The sequence below is a fragment of the Myodes glareolus genome, chromosome 16 (genome assembly GCF_982192425.1).
Source record: "Myodes glareolus chromosome 16, mMyoGla1.1, whole genome shotgun sequence".
NCBI lineage: Eukaryota > Metazoa > Chordata > Mammalia > Rodentia > Cricetidae > Myodes > Myodes glareolus.
The window spans coordinates 32,514,773-32,533,078 of record NC_142041.1 but is presented as its reverse complement, the minus strand read 5'-3'; the positions used below and the strand labels follow the sequence as shown (position 1 = coordinate 32,533,078).

General features: G+C 45.7%; 1 protein-coding gene across 1 annotated transcript; it reads right to left on the bottom strand.

Annotated features, from left to right (window-relative positions):
* Nucleotides 1–6,866: 6,866 nt before the first annotated feature.
* On the bottom strand, nucleotides 6,867–14,759 carry Spata31f3 (SPATA31 subfamily F member 3). The gene is made up of 5 exons (XM_048420607.3): nucleotides 14,521–14,759; nucleotides 14,016–14,061; nucleotides 13,318–13,378; nucleotides 11,860–12,332; nucleotides 6,867–7,441 (listed from the first exon to the last, which is right to left on the bottom strand). The coding sequence occupies exons 1-5, from the start codon at nucleotides 14,662–14,664 to the stop codon at nucleotides 7,248–7,250; spliced, it is 918 nt and encodes a 305-aa protein (XP_048276564.1). The 5' UTR covers nucleotides 14,665–14,759; the 3' UTR covers nucleotides 6,867–7,247.
* Nucleotides 14,760–18,306: the final 3,547 nt, after the last annotated feature.

Sequence of the window (18,306 nt, the reverse complement as noted above, 5' to 3'; positions counted from 1 at the left end):
AAGGATGAAGTGCAATGCTGGTGCGTTGCAATGCTGGTGCGCTGCTGATGCGACTACAAAATGGCACGGCTGCTGTGGAAAACGATCTAGCAATTCTTTAAAAATTAAAGATAGTCACTAAAGAGATGGCCAAGCAGTTAAGAGCATGGGCTGCTCTTCCAGAGGACCCAGCTTCAGTTCACGGCACTCTCACGGCAGATCACAACTGTAACTCTAGTTCCAAAGGACCTGACTCCCACGTCTGGCCTCTGAGAGCATCAGTCATGCACACAGCACACATACATGTTCACATACACATACACGCACATATACATACACACACATGCAGGCAAAGCACTCATACCCACAAAATAAAAATAAATCTTAAGAAAGAGGTTCTCTTTGCAAAAAAAAAATCTTTTTAAGAAATTAAAAGATAGAATTATCACAATGGCTCAGCAGTTTTCCTCCAAGGTACATGTCCAAAGGAAACATAAGGATTCGAAAAGATACTCACATACCAGTGTTAACGTGATACATACATGGTACACAGACACACATGCAGCCAAACATGTATACACGTTAAAAATAAGTGAAAATTTTTTTAAAGGCCCACAGCTAGGGAGGCCATGGGCACCAGGGTAGAGCCTGCTTTCATTTTGCACAGTGGTCGGTGTTGTGACTTCAAATGCCCTCATAGGTTTGTGTGTTTAAACACTTGGTCCCCAACTGGTGGACTGTTCAAGAACACTATGGAACATTTAGGGGTTAGAGCCTTGCTGGAGGTTGTGGGTCCCTGGGGTGGTCTTTACTGTTTTATAACCTGGCCCTGCTTCCTGTTGTCTCTCTGAGTTTCACATGTGTGAATGAACTGTGACCAGCCAGACTCCTGACTACCAGGCCAGCCTTAGGCTTCTGCTGCCACGCCTTTCCTGTTGTGTTGGATGGTATCCCCTCTGGGAATAGAAGCCAGAATAAACCATTTCTTCCCTACGCTGCTGTTTGTTGGGATATTCTACCGCAGCAACATGGGAGAAACTGATATCATGTCAAATATAATAGTAACCAATAATATAACCAATACAGTCATGTTGTCAAATGGCATTCTACATACTGATGCTTGTATCCACAGAACTTGGCTGCTCTCGACCTTGGTTGAAGAAGCTGCTTTTTGCGGTGGAGAGTAGTCAAAGCAGAGATGGTCAAAGGGCTGAAGATCAGAGTACACATCCCTAAATGGGACACCTGTATTCACTCCCCTAACACCAAGGGTCATGAACACTGCAGAAGACAGAATGAGTGTAAGCCAGAGGATGGGGAGGGGTGTGTAAAATGCTGTCTGCCAGACAAGCCACGGCTCACAACCATGAATCCACTGCAGCTGTGACAACCAACTCAAGATCAAGCCACCCAAAATCCTGGTGGAGATGGGGTGATGACCTCCAGTCCCCACCCCTTTTGGTGGTTACTAGCTTTTGGTAGTTACTAGCTTCTGGGGAAGGGAGGATCATTATTTTTTGAAGCTATGGCCATTGTTTGGTTCCCATTCTCTACTGGATGGCCCCACACCCTTGCACATACAGGCAGCACTAACTGGACTTAGTGGGCTACCAAAAAAAAAAAAAAAATGAAGTTGAGAGAGGGCATATTAGGGGAATAAGGGAGAGTTGGAGGGGTAAATTGAAGTTTGTGGTAGTCTCAATGCAATTGAGCCCCATAAACTCATAGGGAGTGACACTGTCAGGAGGTGTGGCTTATTGGAGGAAGTGTGACACTGTGGGGGTGGGGTTTGAGATCACCTATGCTCAAGCTACACCCAGTGTGAACACAGTCTACTTCGGCTGCTGGTGGAAAAAGATGGAGAACTCTCAGCTCCTTCTTCAGCACCAGCTCTGCCCGCACGCCACCATGTCCCACCATGACGGTAATGGACTCAGCCTCTGAAACTGGAAGTCGTCCAGTTAAATGTTTTCCTTTATAGGAGTTGCCGTGGTCATGGTGTCTCTTCACAGCAATAGAAACCCTAATACAAGGGTGAATATGATAGTTCATATTTCACTGTGTGAAGTTCTCAAGAATGAAGAAAAATTATAATTAAAAACTTAGAGATTAAAAAGAGAAAGAAAAAAGGAAGCAGGGAAGAGAGAGAGAGAGGGAGAGAGAGAGAGAGAGAGAGAAACGAAAGAGGGAAGGAAACCATAGCATGTATAACACAAATAAAAACCTCTGCTCAGTGGGAGTGACCCAAGGTAGACAATATTAATACAAAAGCCACAGCCGCCACTCAGCCTGATCAGGATGACAGCATCAAAGTCAGGCACAGTGGGGTACACTTGTGGCCCCAGAGAAAGGATTAGCAGGGTCACTATGAGTTAAAGACCAGCCTACCAAGATTTTTTTTTTTTTTTTTTTTGGTTTTTCAAGACAGGGTTTCTCTGTCTTGAAGCCTGTCTTGAAGGCTTTGAAGCCTGTCCTGGAACTCACTCTGTAGATCAGGTTGGCCTTGAACTCACAGAGGTCTGCCTGTGTCTGTCTCCCAAGTGCTGGGATTAAAAGTGTGCACCATCACCACCCAGCCCAAGACTTTTTCTTAAAACAAGTCAAGAATAAAAAATGTGACACCAAGACTTCATAGCCAAGCCTGCAACAGAGCAGTCACGAAAGAGCCTGGTCAACATGGTGAAGTTCTGGGCGAAAGCTAGATAAACGGGGCTTCAACAAGGCCTGTGCGGTCCCTGGTCTGGTGTTAGAAACACGTGACGACTTCTCCAGAGAATGTATGAAGACATTGCTGTGTGTGTCTTCAGCGGTGAATATTGTTTTATAGTGGGGATCCCTCTGCCCCTCACATCTGGCCCTGAGTCTCCAGAGCCAAGCGGGGCTCCTCCCAGTCCTCTGCAAAGCAAAACTTGCTGGTGTCCCTCTTGCCAACCACTCCAGGGTCTCTGGAGTTCTCCCTTCGCCATTTCAACTGCTTCGGAATTCTCACGTGGACAAGCAGCTCCCTTCTCTGCCAGTTCCAAGGTGACTGTCTCCAGATTTCTCAAGTGGATCCCTGCCCCCTTCCCTTCACATTCACCTTTGATCTACTTGGTGCTATTCGCTCCCTATTTTGCTGAAACAATCACTGTCTTTGTAAAGGTGCTTAAACCAATAGTCAGTGAGCTTAAAAATAAAAATGCCTTGTAGTGTACAAGATGAACATTAGTAATTCATCAATATTGGTTCCTCAACTGTAAGAAAGAAAGACACCACACTAATGCAAGATGTAATAATTAAGTAAATTTCCGGGGACAGAAAAGGGTTCATGGGAACTTCCTACTTTCTCACCAGTTTTCCTGAAAATCTTAAACTGCTTTTTAAAAAAGTTACAGCATCATAATATGAATATTTTTATGAACTATCATCGTCCATGAACACCTTTCTTGGGACTCAGCTTGGACAGGCAAAGGTAAGCTAAGATGGCAACGAAGAGGTATGTTAAAAGGTGAGGTTGTAGAAAGGTAAGATTCAGAGGCTGGGAGAACTTGAGAGCCAGTATATGGAGATTTCAAGGGCCTACGTGGACTAGGGCCCTAGAGTCAGAGATGTCCCACAAGCTGAAATGCTGAATAGGGTGGGGCACTTCTGCCCCTGCTCAGGATGTCCCAGCCACTTACTGACAAGAGATTGTCATGATAAGATGGAGCAAAGTCAGGAAATGAAACATCATGCATTGAGCGCTGTGTTCTGTGTGTCTTATGACCTCCTCTTTCCAGGATGGAGTGGTGGGGGATGGCAGTGAAAAGGTTAAGTATTTCTGGGGAAGACAATGTTTCCTCAAAATCATCCACCACTCCTGCCTCTTACAATCTTTCCACTTCCTCTCCCACATAGACGCCTGAGTCTTGAGTGAAGGGTGTTTAATAAAAACATCCCATTTAAGAATGAGTTCTCCAAAGTCTCTCACTCCCTCCACATTAAGCAGCTGGGGATCTCTTTGTTAAGTACCATCTACAGCAGGGGCTTGAGCGGTGCCCTGATTTATGAGTATTATAAATTCATGGGTGTAACATGAGGGGGCCGGCTTGTTGGGGTTTCCGTCCCGCCCGGTACCCCACAACCGGCAAATCCCAAAGAGAAATCACACACAGGACTTCATAAGGTTATAAACTGATTGGCCCATTAGGTCAGGCTTCTTGTTAACTCTTATAACTTATGTTACCCCATTATCCTTATCTACATTAGCCACATGGCTCCGTATCTTTCTCAGCTGGGCAAGTTACATGCTGCCTCTTCGGTGGTCTGCGCAGAGTGACGGAGGGAGCTTTCTGTGTCCCAGAATACGCCCAGTCTCTTTGTTCCACCCCTACTTCCTGTCTGGCTTTCCCGCCTATACTGCCTGCCTGGCCAATCAGCGTTTTATTAAAATATGATTGACAGAATACAGACAATTCTCCCACAACACATGGGTAGCAATATGTGGGTGGGGAGGATCTGAAAGAAGTTGGGGGAGGGGAAAGAGTATGATCAAAATATATTCTATGAAAAAATAAAAGAAAATAAAAGCACTGTTGGGGATCAATTGCCTGATTTTGCCATGAAATAGGAGCCAGTTAACAACATGGAGGAGGGCATGGGAAGAACACACTCCATCGTAACCTGGGAAATATACATATTAACTCAGGTTCCTACCTGAGCCAGTCAGTTCCCTTCAGACAGGCCTCCCTCTAGAACTCCCCATCCCCTCCTCCAATCCATACTCTGTGAATTTCTGCCTAGCTCCCCGCAGGCAGAGAGGATGCCTGTTGGAAGGCCCCTTGATCTTTGTGGATGCTTCAGGAAAACACCTGTAGAGTGTTGACTCAGCGAGCCTGGGCTTTGTGTTTCTCCACTTAGAGGATCAACTAAGGGCTGATCTTCCTTCCTTTAGGCACAGAATCACCACTGAGAGGAGGAATGACACACACACACCCATACTTTTTCCCACCCGGCTTTTCCGCATTCTGCTAGCAGTGAACACATTGTACTAAACACTGGGGTCCTATGAGAGGAAGCAGCTCCCATTACCACTTCCTCTTGACTTTATGGGATGGTGATAGATCCTGGCTGTCCTTATGAACCAAAGGTATCCCAACCCTGCCTCACACCACATCACAAGGAAGCCCAGGACTTCCTGCACTTGCTTTAGCTCTCCTCTGAGGTAGGCTAGCAGGACGCAGCAACATGCTGCCTCTTTTCCTTTCTGCTTGCCAGTTTTCATTTCCTGGTCCACTTCCAAATCCTTGCTCATCCATGCTGAGCATAGGATCCTCACCCCCACTGCCTTGTTTCTATCTCCAGTCTCTGTTCTTCCTGGATCCAGCTCCAAGGATTCGGAGCTTTCTCAGATACCTTTTTTCTTGCTGCTCCCAGTTTCAAGAGCGCCTGCTTCACACCTGTGATGAGCAGCTCCAGGCATCTTTCCTCCCCATTCCTCCCCAGCTGAAGTCTCACTGCCTCCAGCTCCTGAGTTCCAGACAGACACTTCCATGGTAACCTCCACAAACCAACTCCTTCGAGGGCTCTCCAACTCTTGATTCCCAGCTTGCTCCTCCCCCTGAAAGCCCAGGCTCAACAAACAGTTCACTGGCAGGTGATGACAATGACAGCCGAGAGACAAACTGATGATTTGAGAAGCAAGTGAAGAACTTGCAAAAGGAGCGAGAATAAGCACCCACAACGAAGAGTAGCTAAAACCGCATTTGGCTGGTGGTGTAAGGAATGAAGTTTAGGAAAAGGAAGTTTCTCCATATACAAGTGAGCATGCGTCTCAAATTATCAGTATACAAGTGAGCATGCGTCTCAAATTATCAGTTCGTCTCTCTGGACTATCATTGCCATCACCTGCCAATGAACTATTTGGTTTTGCTTTCTGGCTTTTTGAGACAGGGTTTCTCTGTGTCACCTCAGTTGTCCTGGAACTTGCTCTGTAGGCCAGACTGACCTCACATTCAGAGATTCGCCAACCTCTGCCTCCCAGGTGCAGGGATTAAAGGGGTGCACACCACTGCCCGGCAGAACTATTTTCTGTCTTTAAAAACACACAAAGACCAACCTTGTAGGGCAGTTGATCCCTTCCTCGCTGCCCCTTGCTCAGTAGTGCACTCAGTAACCCTACAAAAGAAAGCAGCCTTCGTGGGCCCCACACCCCTTCCATTGTATTTCTATGAAACAAAAACCCTCAAAAGAGTTAATTATATGTGTTGTCGCCAATTGCTTTCCTGTCAGTTGGCTGCCAAGTCTTACCTGTTCCTTGAGACTCAAGGTCTCGAAACCATGAAGGATCTCTGTATTTCTCAGGGTGACAGGCAGCGCCAAGTCCTCATGTCACCACTAGACTGGCTGCTCTCCAGCTGACGGATAATGTTCTCCTCGGGCCATTTTCACTCCCCAGCTTCAAGGTCTCTTCTCTCCTGGTTTCTCTCCCCGCCTCAATGACTGCTGCTTCCTAGTGCCTTGGGCTCACTCACTGGTATCATCAGGAATTTTCTTTTCTCTTCCTTTCTCTTCTTTCCTCCCTACGATCCTTCTTTTCTTTCCTTCTAACTTCCAAATGACTTTATCGAGTTTTTAAATTACATGAAGTGTTCATTTGGGTGGAGCCGACAGAATAAGTAAATTGTAAAAGGGAGCCATCAACGCAGAGACAGCCTGAACACTTTTTCGGGGAAAGGCAGGTTGCACATTTCTTATTTCAAGCCTGACTATACTTTTAGTTTATCTTATACAAGGGCCCCTCCCTTTTCAACACAAGTCCCTCTACCCCTAGGAGTCAATACAAAAGGCAGGCTTAAGCACCTATACCACAGCAAGAACATTATCTACTTTATCGCACACAGTAATGAACACAAAGAAAAATACCAGTGTTTTCGCTTATAGGCAGAGTATATTTGGAGAATACCATGCCTCACTTAGACGGCAGTGGACATGACGGTTGTCAGCCTTTGTCAGGGAAGGTGCAGAGCTTTGGGAACCTACAAACTCTTTCGGCTTGAAGTGGTTGGTCCTCTCTGTGCTAACCAATGCCTTCTGATGAGAGGAGTAGCTGCTCCTGCTACTGATTTTCTAGCTGGGTGACACAAATCAGCTGTGGACAATTTTCAAGGCAGTCGTGGGAGTAGCCATGAGGCCCAGGGTTGGTTGGGCCGAAGTGGGTGTTGCTGGAACTGGATAGGCACTGTAGGAATCGACGCAAGTCAAATGTTATTCTTGGCACAGAGAGGAGTGGCCTTCGGGTCTTCTGTCATTCACTTCATGTCGGCTCCCTCCGTGTGGTCTCTGACAGGAGTCAGGCTCTTTGGGGGCTCTGCATTCTTGGGTTTGGCCTCTGTTTTAGACTTAGACAGGGCAATGGGTTCCTCCAGCTGTTCACCGTTAACTTCAGGGTTAACCCAGTGGGAAAAGAACGTCATCTTATTTTCCTCTTCGGCTTCTGGGGGTTCTGGAAAGGTGGAACTCCAGTGAGTATAGTCTTCCCCATCAGACCCCCCAACTCTCAGCCCTACCAAGTTTCACCCCTACAACATGGCCTGGAAGTGGAAGAATTCCACTTTGAAATTTTTCTATTTAAAAAATGAAGTCCCACAAATACTGGGTCAGTAGATGATGGCCCAATAAGTTCGCATTGAAAGGTCTGGCCTTGTAAGAACTGGGCACCCCAGGCTGGGCATCCCCAGGGACCACTGGGTGAAATAAACGTGGGTTTAGCCTAACAGATGTGCAGAACATTTTTATCTGTCCCAAGGAATCCTGAAGGATGTTCCGGGTACCAGCAAAGAAACTGATAAAAACCGAGGGGCTAGAGATGGTAGCTTTACCAACAGAGGTAGAGCTCTCACCTCCTCTCACCGGTCCCTCTCTCCACTGAAAGCAACTTGCTTAAACTAAAATTCTACCCAAGAAAGATCCCAATGAGTCCGTGGGAAGGAAAGCAGCCCTGGGGTTCTGCTTAGAAATCTTCTATTGGCCCATGAACCTCAGCAAAGTGTCTACTTGGACTCCACTAGGTCCGCTGTTTTCCATGCTTAGGTAAGAACTCGGCTTCACTCTGGTCTAAGGGATTCAGGGAATCTTCTGGTTGGATTATTCACACTGGTCCCCAGCTACACACAAAGAACCTGGGTGTCTATGGTGTCCCAAGTGACTGTGAGATGTCAGAGGCACAATGGGCAGAACCTTAGGGCTCTCTGCTCAGAGTTCAGCTGGAAATTCTTTCAAGCAGACCCACGCTAGATCTAAGGGGTGTGGGGATCCTGGGGATAGGACTCTTGGAGCCGTGCTTTTCTTTACTGGCTTAGATCCCCAAAGGTCTCCAGTGTGGAGATATTCTTTGGACAAAAGGTGTCCCCTGTCCTCCTATCTGAATGGGACTTTTCCAAACATATCGCTAGGAATTTTTTTTTTAAAGTAGAAATTTAGTTTGGAAATGATAAGAGCTTTGAGTGATTAAGGAATGTCAGGATCATGTGCTCAGTTGTACTTCAGCCTGGAATACATCTCTGGTTATGGCGTACTGGCGCTTGGAACATGTGGCCAGAATTTAGCATGCCACTATTAAGGTTAAAACTGAATTAGAGATTCTAATGGGCTCAGGACTCATCTCTGTGAATGTGTATTAGCTAAAACTGCCCGGGTAATAATAGCCCAGAGAGAACCACAAAATAGCAGGCAGCCCTGGCAGGAAAGCAAATTTGTTTCCAGTTCCTAAATGTCTGTGTGAGACAAGGCTTGGGCAACTTAGGGCCAGCAGTGTCGATGTCTGGAGAGACTGTCACTGCTGGCCAAGGCCTGTAGGTGCCAAGCAGTCTGATCTGATTACTATCTGTGTGGCTCAGACTTGTTTTCCAGGGAAGAACAGAACCAAGTTGCTGTCAGAGCTCCTGGGGGTACTGTAGACAGTGACTTTCAGTCTCAGAAGTTAGGGACGCGGGCATGGTGCTCTTGGGGGTCTTCCCTCTGTGGGCTCTGCCACAATGTTTTGGTCTAACCAACCAACTGTGGACTGGCCCTGTTGCTGCAGTAGATCAGTACAGGCCATCATTCTCAAGGGTTCTGGCCGAGGAAAACGTCCCAAAGATCGGGGTGGTGCTGCTTAGGGCAGGCGCTGCTGTTCCGCAGGGACTAGAAGCAGCTGGTCGGACTGCTGAATCTTTAGGGACCGGTTCCAGCGATAATAAAATCAACCCGCTGTTTCAACCGCTGCTGGAGGGAGAACTCCAGCAGGCACACTCCAGGACAAGGCTGCTACCCTCTTGAGGTCGGAAATGGCCTTTCATCAGGCAGATGCCTGGATCTGATGAGACAAGCTCTAACACATCTCAGGGTTTATACGCTACATGGTTCTCTGCATCTACAGAGCTCTCTGGAAGAGAGGCAAGTCCCTCTGAGGCTACCACTGCCATATTCACAGGTGCCACGCCAGGACTTCACCCTTGGCCCAGAATTGGGACATTAATCTGGGTTTGTCAATGGAAATGCCCAAGTTTGGGAAAGTGGGGAAGAAACTGGTAATATCTGAAGTGTAGGAAATTTTAGGCAATACAGACATAAAGGAGTAATTGAATAAGAAAGGTTATAACTCTCCTGTTGTGGAAAGATCCCTAAATGCAAACTCAAAATCCACTGTGCAGAAGATGAACTACAGAAAGCGACCCAGCGATGGCACACTGAGTTTCAATGTGACCACGCCACCCCAAACACACACTCCTTCAAGGCCATGTATTAAGACCACTTAAATATAACAAGAACTTTAAATCTTTGAAGGAAAAAATTGAAGAAGACACCAGAAAGTGGAAAGATATCCCACGTTCTTGGGTATGTAGAATTAACATAGTAAAAATGGCAATCTTACCAAAAGCAATTTACAGATTCAACACAATGCCTGTCAAAATCTCAGCAAAATTCTTCACAGACCTCGAAAGAATGGTACTCAACTTCATATGGAAAAGCAAAAAACTCAGGATAGCCAAAACAATCTTGTACAATAAAAGAACTTCTGGAGGCATCACAATCCCTGACTTCAAACTCTACTATAGAGCTACAGTACTAAAAACAGCCTGGCATTGGCATAAGAACAGACAGGAGGACCAATGGAAACAAATAGAAGACCCAGATATCAATCAACACATCTTCAAACACCTGATCTTTGATAAAGAAGCAAAAAATATCAAAAAGAAAGAAGAAAGCATATTTAACAAGTGGTGCTAGCATAACTGGATATCAACGTGTAGAAGAATGAAAACAGATCCATATCTATCACCATGCACAAAACTCAAGTCCAAATGGATCAAAGACCTCAACATAAAGCCATCCACACTGAACCTCATAGACGAGAAAATGGGAAGTACACTTGAACGCATTGGCACAGTAGACCACTTCCTAAATAGAACCTCAGTAGCACAGACACTGAAAGAAACAATTAATAAACAGGACTACCTGATACTGAAAAGCTTCTGTAAAGCAAAGGACACAGTCAACAAGACAAAACGGCAGCCTACAGAATGGGAAAAGATCTTCACCAACCCCACATTGGACAGAGGGTTGATCTCCAAAATATACAAAGAACTCAAGAAATTGGTCATCAAAAGAACAAATAATCCAATAAAAAAAATATTGGGTACAGACCTAAACAAAGAACTCTCAACAGAGGAATCTAAAATGGCTGACAGAAACTTAAGGAAATGTTCAATATTCTTAGACATCAGAGAAATTCAAATCAAAACAACTCTGAGATTCCATCTTACACCTGTAAGAATGGCCAAGATCAAAAACACTGACGACAACTTATGCTGGAGAGAATGTGGAGTAAAGGGAACACTTCTGTATTGCTGGTGGGAGTGCAAGCTGGTACAGCTGCTTTGGATGTCAGTATGGCGATTTCTCAGAAAATTAGGAAACAACCTTCCTCAAGATCCAGCAATACCACTTTTGGGTATATATCCAAAGGATGCTCAATCGTACCACAAGGACATGTGCTCAACTATGTTCAAAGCAGCATTGTTTGTCATAGCCAGAGTCTGGAAACAACTTAGATGCCTCTTCACCTAAGAATGAATAAGGAAAATGTGGTACATTTACACAATGAAGTACTACACAGCAGAAAAAAATGACATTTTTGAAATTTGCAGGTAAATGGATAGATCTAGAAAACATCATATTGAGTGAGGTAACCCAGACCCAGAAAGACAAATAGCATATATACTCATCCATCAGTGGCTTTTAGACATAAAGCAAAGAAAAACCAGCCTAAAATTTACAATCCCAGAGAACCTAGATAACAAAGAGGACTGTAAAAGAGACATATGTGGATCTAATCTACATGGGAAGTAGAAAAAGACAAGATCTTCGGAGTAAATTGGGAGCATGGGGATCATGGGAGAGGGTAGATGGGGAGGGGAGAAAAAGGGAGGGGATTAGAGAAAAATATATAGCTCAATAAAATCAATAAAAGATGTCTTAAAAAGACTACTTAAACACAGCTAAAAGAAGGAGAGAGCAGAACCTAGGCAATGGGATAGAGTTGGAAACTACTCTGTAGTGGCCTTCTGAGGCTGCTAGAGTCGAGGGGATGGTAACCCATCCTCCAATGGTTGTTCGTTGTCGGGTTTCTGGTCTTTGAAAATATGGGAAGTGGTGAAGCGGTGTACTACAGATGTCCCCAGGAACTCCTCCACAGAACGGGGGAAAGCTCAATGTGAGAATGTATGCATTTATGTCTTCCTATACTCACAGGCACCTTGCCACCTTTGGGACATACGAACAGCAGGTGACAAGAATATGGGATCATAGGGTATTGTTTCAGGTTCAGGAAGCAATGGGTACCCGGACAAAGAAGGAATCTAATACTCAAGGGCTGCTGACCTTCACTCTTCAAGACAAGCTTCGTGATTTTCTTCTTCTTTTGCTGGTTTGCAGGAACCCCGGGTTCTTCCACACTTGAGGAAGACAGAGAGCCTGCACCCTGGGACACATTTGACCCTTGAGGCTCCTGTTTTTGCCGATGATCAGCATGGTAACATCGCAAGTTGGCATCACCGGTTGATGGGGCAGATTTCTGATCTGTTGACTGTGATGGTGTGAGGCTGGATGCCAGTGAAATGTCCCTGGAGTCTTGGGAACAGAACTCTGAATTCTTGTCAAACAACACTTTTGATGAAGCCAGTGCCTCCAGGCTAGAAAAGTTCTGTGATGGTCTCAGCGAAGTCAGACAGGTCTCTTTGTTCTCATACCCCAGCAACTGCTGAATTTCCAGAGCCATCGCATTGCAGATGGGGCAGGAAGGGTCTGAGCACAGGAGCCGCCGGACACTTCCTTCCTGAGGAAGCCAGCCCTGGCTAGGAAGGAAAATGGCAACTATTAAAGACAAAGTCAGCATGGCGCCTGACTCCTTGGGAGTGGGGAAAGATCGCTTTCCCTCCTGCACCCTGCAAGTCCTGGTTCTGTGCCTCCAGGAGTCCTACCTCTCTGCTCCTCTTTCTGGGAAATTTTCAGGTGGTGAGGTCTGTGGCTGAGCTGAGGGTCTGGGAAAAGGTCTCAGGCAACCTGTCAGAGGGTACAGCCCTCAGAGAGGACTAGAAACCTGGGTCAGTTTTCTATCAACCTTACCGAGAAGCTCAACTAGAAAAAAAGAGCCAGGTAGATAAGAGGCACCGAGGGATTAGCTGATGGGCGGCATTAAGGACACCACCATGTGAGGTCAAATCAGTTTTTTTGGGGGGGCGGAGGGGGGAAATCTAAGAAACTTGGTGTCTGGTAAACAGTTTATCCAACTGAGAAACGAGGCCCTCACTCTAAGAACTGTGGGTGTCCCTGCTGCTGTCCCCAGCATCTCTTAGGAATCAATCCCATTCTATAGAAGTCCAAGGGAGAGTGTAAAATGGCTGACTGAGGGTGTCCCAGAAACCGGCCTTATGGAAGAGAGACCTTCTGAGGAGACGCATGTGTCTGTCAGCAGAATTCAGCCAGACCCAAAGCTCTGCCCTTGAAAGGATGTAGCTAGTAAGAGATGGGACAGTAATGGCTTCTTTATGCCAAACCTATTCTCTTGACAAAACTATTCTCACGACAGGAGCGCCACCATCCCTAGTCAACCCTGAAAAGTAGAACTACTCAGACCCTAGAGTAAAACAGGTGGCTTCTCCTTCTTGAGAGACATACAAACCCTCTCGGCCCTGGCAAACTTCTCAGCTTGGACTGAGACACTCCATGGTGTATCTCTCTAGTCAACAGCCCCATTCCCATCCTTTGCCCAGGCCAGCCTAAGCAATCATCAGAGCCAGGCTGGGACTTGGAAGACCACAGAGAGTAAGAAGAGTTCACCTTTTCATGACAGTGAGCAGCTTCTGCAGTTTCTCAGCTTCTTCCTTGGAGGTTCTCTTAGCTGAAGGAGGAGGACAGAGGGTTAGGCAGAGTGGAAAGTTGAGGGGGCAATGGATAAGCTGAAGGCCGCTGGGCGGTGGGGCACGCCTTTAACCCCAGCACTCAGGAGGCAGAGGCAGGCCGATCTGTGAGTTCCAAGTCAGCCTGATCTACAGAGTGAGTTCTAGGACAGCCAGGGCTACACCAAGTCTTGAGAAACAACGACAACAAAAAGAAGCGGAAGGCTTTTGAAGGGCAGGTGACCCACAACCCAAAGAGTAAATGCTCTGCGCATAGCTAATTGCGGCACTGTCCTATACCCAATTTCATTTGACCTTCACAACCACGCAGTTAGCGCCCGTTTTGTGGAGAACAAAGATGAAAGTAATGTGGCTTCCACAGGGCTTTAAAAACTCGCAAAAGACAGAATTAAGGATATTGGCTTCCCATCCTTGTACTTTATCTCAGGAAGGTCAGACGGAAGATGGAGCATGCCTGGTCTCTTTCCCACCACAGACATCTTCTTTGGTTGTCACTGGTTTATAGCACAGTCTCCGAGGGTTGGAAACACCTGACTCCTGGTGTCAGTCAGCGCAGAGGGCCAGAATCTGTGCAAACCTCACCCACAGAGGTAGGGAGTCAAAGAAACTGGGATTTACCTCTTGGTGTTTTATCTCTAGGCCTGTGCTTGATTCTTCGATAACACTTGAAAGACAAAAATATTAGACTATGAAGTAGAAACACCAACTTTTTTCATGTCTAAAATGAAACAAAATCCAGAAATAATGCCTAATCTTTTTCTGTCTTCCAGCCTTGCACTCCCCACCCTCCCTTTCCATCTCATCACCCTTGTTTCTCCCATTTCTGCCTCACTTCGAGACTCTTCCATACTCTATATCTTCCATCCCATTTCATAGACAAGCTCTGTGGTGGATTCAAGGGTCAAGCAGAAAGACAGGGCAAACTAAAGAACAGGCAACACCAGTAACCAAAGGGCTCTGTTATCCAAGATCCTAAATGTTCACCAACCAGAGCTGAACTGGGATCCAGTGAAGAGATCCTCATTGAAAAATAAAAATCAAGGGGTATGATAACCAACAGATGGTGAGGGGGTAAACTTCTCCTTATAAACAACATATTCAGGCCTGGTTAGTATTTCCCTACCTTGTGACAGTTCTTGTCAGGTCCCAACCTTAATCCCTGATAGCTCCTTTTCACATGCCAAATAATTAATGCAATAATGAAGATAGATCCATACGTATATATCGGGTATCCCACATCCCACAGAATAAAATTAGGGTTCAACATCACTCAACTTCCCTAGTCATCCCTCCCCCAGAATTCCATGGTGTTAGAATGCAAAGCCTCCGAATTCTAGAGTTTGGCTTTCTGCCTCACAGAAGACATACTCAGGCCATCAAACTACCTCACAAAGCCCTCCTGCTCCACCAAGCAAGCAGAGAATCAAAACCTTTGTCTAGCTTGGATAAAATTATGAGGTGGTTCAATATTCAGATGAGGATGTCGGTTGTCTTATAGGCTGCAGAGCCTGTGACAAAAGATATCACAGTCGCTGGGCGGTGGCGGTGCACGCCTTTAATCCCAGCACTCGGGAGGCAGAGGCAGGCCTGTGAGTTTGAGACCAGCCTGGTTTACAAGAGCTAATTACAGGACAGGCTCCAAAGCTACACAGAGAAACAATGTCTGGGGCAGAGGGGAGGTGGGAAGGCAGTGTAGGAGGAAGATGTCACATTCGCAGGTGCTATATACCCCTTCCTGCCTCCCTCCCTACTCTATGCTGTGACAGCTCAGTTCTGTGTTAATTCCGTGGTCTGGCAATTGTCTCCAGATAACTTGTGTCTTTATGCACAATGCATCCACTAAGCAAGACAGAGGCTAAGTCAGAGCAATACCAGGAATTCCATGTACTGGGGAGACAACTAAAACTCACACAACAGGCTTGGGCAGGAATTATAGTGCTAAATTTAATGTCACAGGTAATGACTGACAGCCAGTATTGAAAGGTTTAGGAAGAAGATCATGTAAAACAGGTCTGGGGAAAAAAAAACAAAAAACAAACCAAACCTATCTGGCTGCTGTACTTCTGAATATTTCTGAGAAAGGACTTACGCTAGGCTGTGCAACCTATCTGGAGAAGGGTAGGATGCTGGTGGAGACAGCCCCTTCCACGGAAGTGTAGGACAAGACTCGCTTTGAAAGCTCCAGTCCAGGCTCAATTCTTCATAATTGTCTCGCAGATCTTGTGGCACCTGGCCTATTCCTTTAGATAGGTTAGTGGCATGACTTTTGCCAAGGGCTCCCAACTAGTAAATCTTTGTTTGAAACCATCATGATTACGATATTTGACTGAAATGGTGTTTATGAACATCTGAATAGCCTCAGGCATAGCAAGATTTATTCCATTTGACCCCAGCAGGTGTAAAGCTTTGGCTTGAGCCCAGCACCAAAAGAATATAATAAATAAATAAATGCCAAGAAAAGTTATTAAAATGATGAGTTTGTTTTATGCTAAATATATCATAGCATAATTTTTAGAATTGTGGTTATAGGACTTTTTAAACTAGTTAGAAGGAAGAATATTCTGGAAATTATTTGATGAATGGATCAGTGAGTGTTTTCCTTATGTGTCTCTTATCTACAACACAAAATCAATTTTTAGATTAAAGATGATTTACGGAAAGTTTCCATGTGAATATGAGATGAGTTTGAGCCATTTCAACATCTTCTATGAATTTGCAAATGTCGAAATGAGAAAGGAATGAGAAGTTTCTGCAAACAAAGAGTGCGAAACGGCAGATTAGCAAAAGCCAAGTGAAAAGCAGCGTGAAGGTTTGAATCTGGAATAACCCCACCGGCTCATATTTTGACTCTGGGAGGCTCTGGAAACCTCAAGAGGGGTCTAGCTGGCAGAGGCAGTTCATCAGGGCAGGCCTTTCCAGGTTATAGATCTTGGTCTGTTCCCCTTTCTCTACTTCCTGGCCCACCACCATGGGAACAACCACCGCTTCATGTTCCCACTGCCACGGGCTGCGCCGCTCCGCCATGCTTCCCCACTATGAAAACTGAAACTGTACATAAGCCAAGATAAATCTCACCCTCCTGTCTGTCAGATGTTTTCGTTCCAGTGACACAATTCATGCAGTCAGCATGTCGACCCCTTAGCGGCAGGCCCATGCGCCTAAAAGTAGCAGATTTCCTTAACTGATGAGAATCCCTACTCTGAAACTCAAAAGGTCCCAAAATCTGACTTTCTAAAAATCCTAGCATGATTCCACACATGGAAAATTCCATGTCTAATCTCACGTGACAGGTCATAGACAAAGCGCGGGTGCAGTAAGCAACCTTGGGTCGACATTTATGAGGTACCCATGAATTCTCAGTGATGTCGTGGTGGACTTTTGTATGTGCAAACATGTCTAAAAATCTCAAACCTTTCAGATAGTCAATCTGTATAACTCTTTTTTTTTTAATCCTTGAGCTCCTGGGTTCAAAATATCCTCTCACCCAAAGCCCCTAAGTCTTAGGACTGCAGAGGCACGCTGCCAGCACATCCCAACTGGGTTTTAGCCGGTTCAGTTGACAGGCTCTAACTTCCAACGGGGGTCTGCTGCCCTCTAGGCTACAATGGCAGATCTTGGGCTTGACTTCCTGACTTCTCTTTCCCAGGCAAAAATCAACAAATTCTGTAAACCTGCTCCTCCTAGTGCCCCATTTACTACACAGGTGACCCACGGCCGCTGTGACCTCATTACGTCACTAAGACTTCCTCTTGCGCCCTCCTCTCCATCGATACCCAGGGCAGGTGCTGCTCCTTACTCACTTGTTTCTTGGAAGCAAGCTTAAGGCAGATCCTGCTCCCGTTGTGATGCTGCAGTGCCATGGTGGCTGTCATCAGATCTCTCCAGGAAGCTGTTCGTGGCTGTAAGTTCATAGGTGCTGTGGGTCACATAGCCTTGTAAAAAAAAATCTGGAGAGACAAACCATGGGTATCAGTGTTGTCTCTCCAAGAAAGTCTTGGATTTGAAACAATGGTGACACCTGAGATGTTCTAAGGCTCTGGAGACAGAGATCCACGACCACTTTCACACACGAGCATCTTGGCTAATGCATTGCACACAGTCCAGTACCCACACCTTGAAACGAAAGAACCTCCACAGCGCCACTAGAGGGCAGCACAAGCCCACCTAACGATCCCACACTCCAGCAATGGTCCCACTGAAGAACGTTTTTACAAGGTCATTCTCTCCAGAGGCTCTCAGCACGTCAAATCTCGGGGAAGCTGTAAAAATATTTTTATTCGGGCGTTACTTCAGATAAAATGAATAAGAATCTATAGAGGGAGTATCTAGCAACTTATCATAAAGTAAATATTAAGATTAAAATCTTATGCAAAAGAGTACTAGGTTATTTAGACATAATCTAATATCAACTGACCTCCAAAAGGGTGAAATTTCTAGACTTGGATGAAACTATGTCCTATCTTTGTTCTTTTTTCTTTCTTTCTTTCTCTCTTTTGCTTGTTTGTTCGTTTTGAGACAAGGTCTCTCTAGGTGACCCTGGGTATTCTGGAGCTCACTATGTAGACCAGGCTGCTCTCAAACTTGTAGAGATCTGTCCCCTCTGCTCTCTCAGGTTGGGGTTAAAGGTGTGGACCATCACACCCAGCTTCTGTCCTTATCTTCACGCTCAGTTTCTTTATTTCATGTTGGGGCATGGACTTACTGTGGATATCTTAGGAAACCCAAGAAACTTGGTTAAGAAACTCCAATATGATTCACACCAGGCCAAAGAGCACAGCTGGACTATGGGACCTCTTCAAGGCCAGCGTCCTTTGTAGTCTAGGAAGTTATAGGAAATAACTACAAAAATAAAATGGGGGGGCGGGGGCTGCGGAGAAAGAGTGTACAAACTACCAAGGCCAAGAATGAA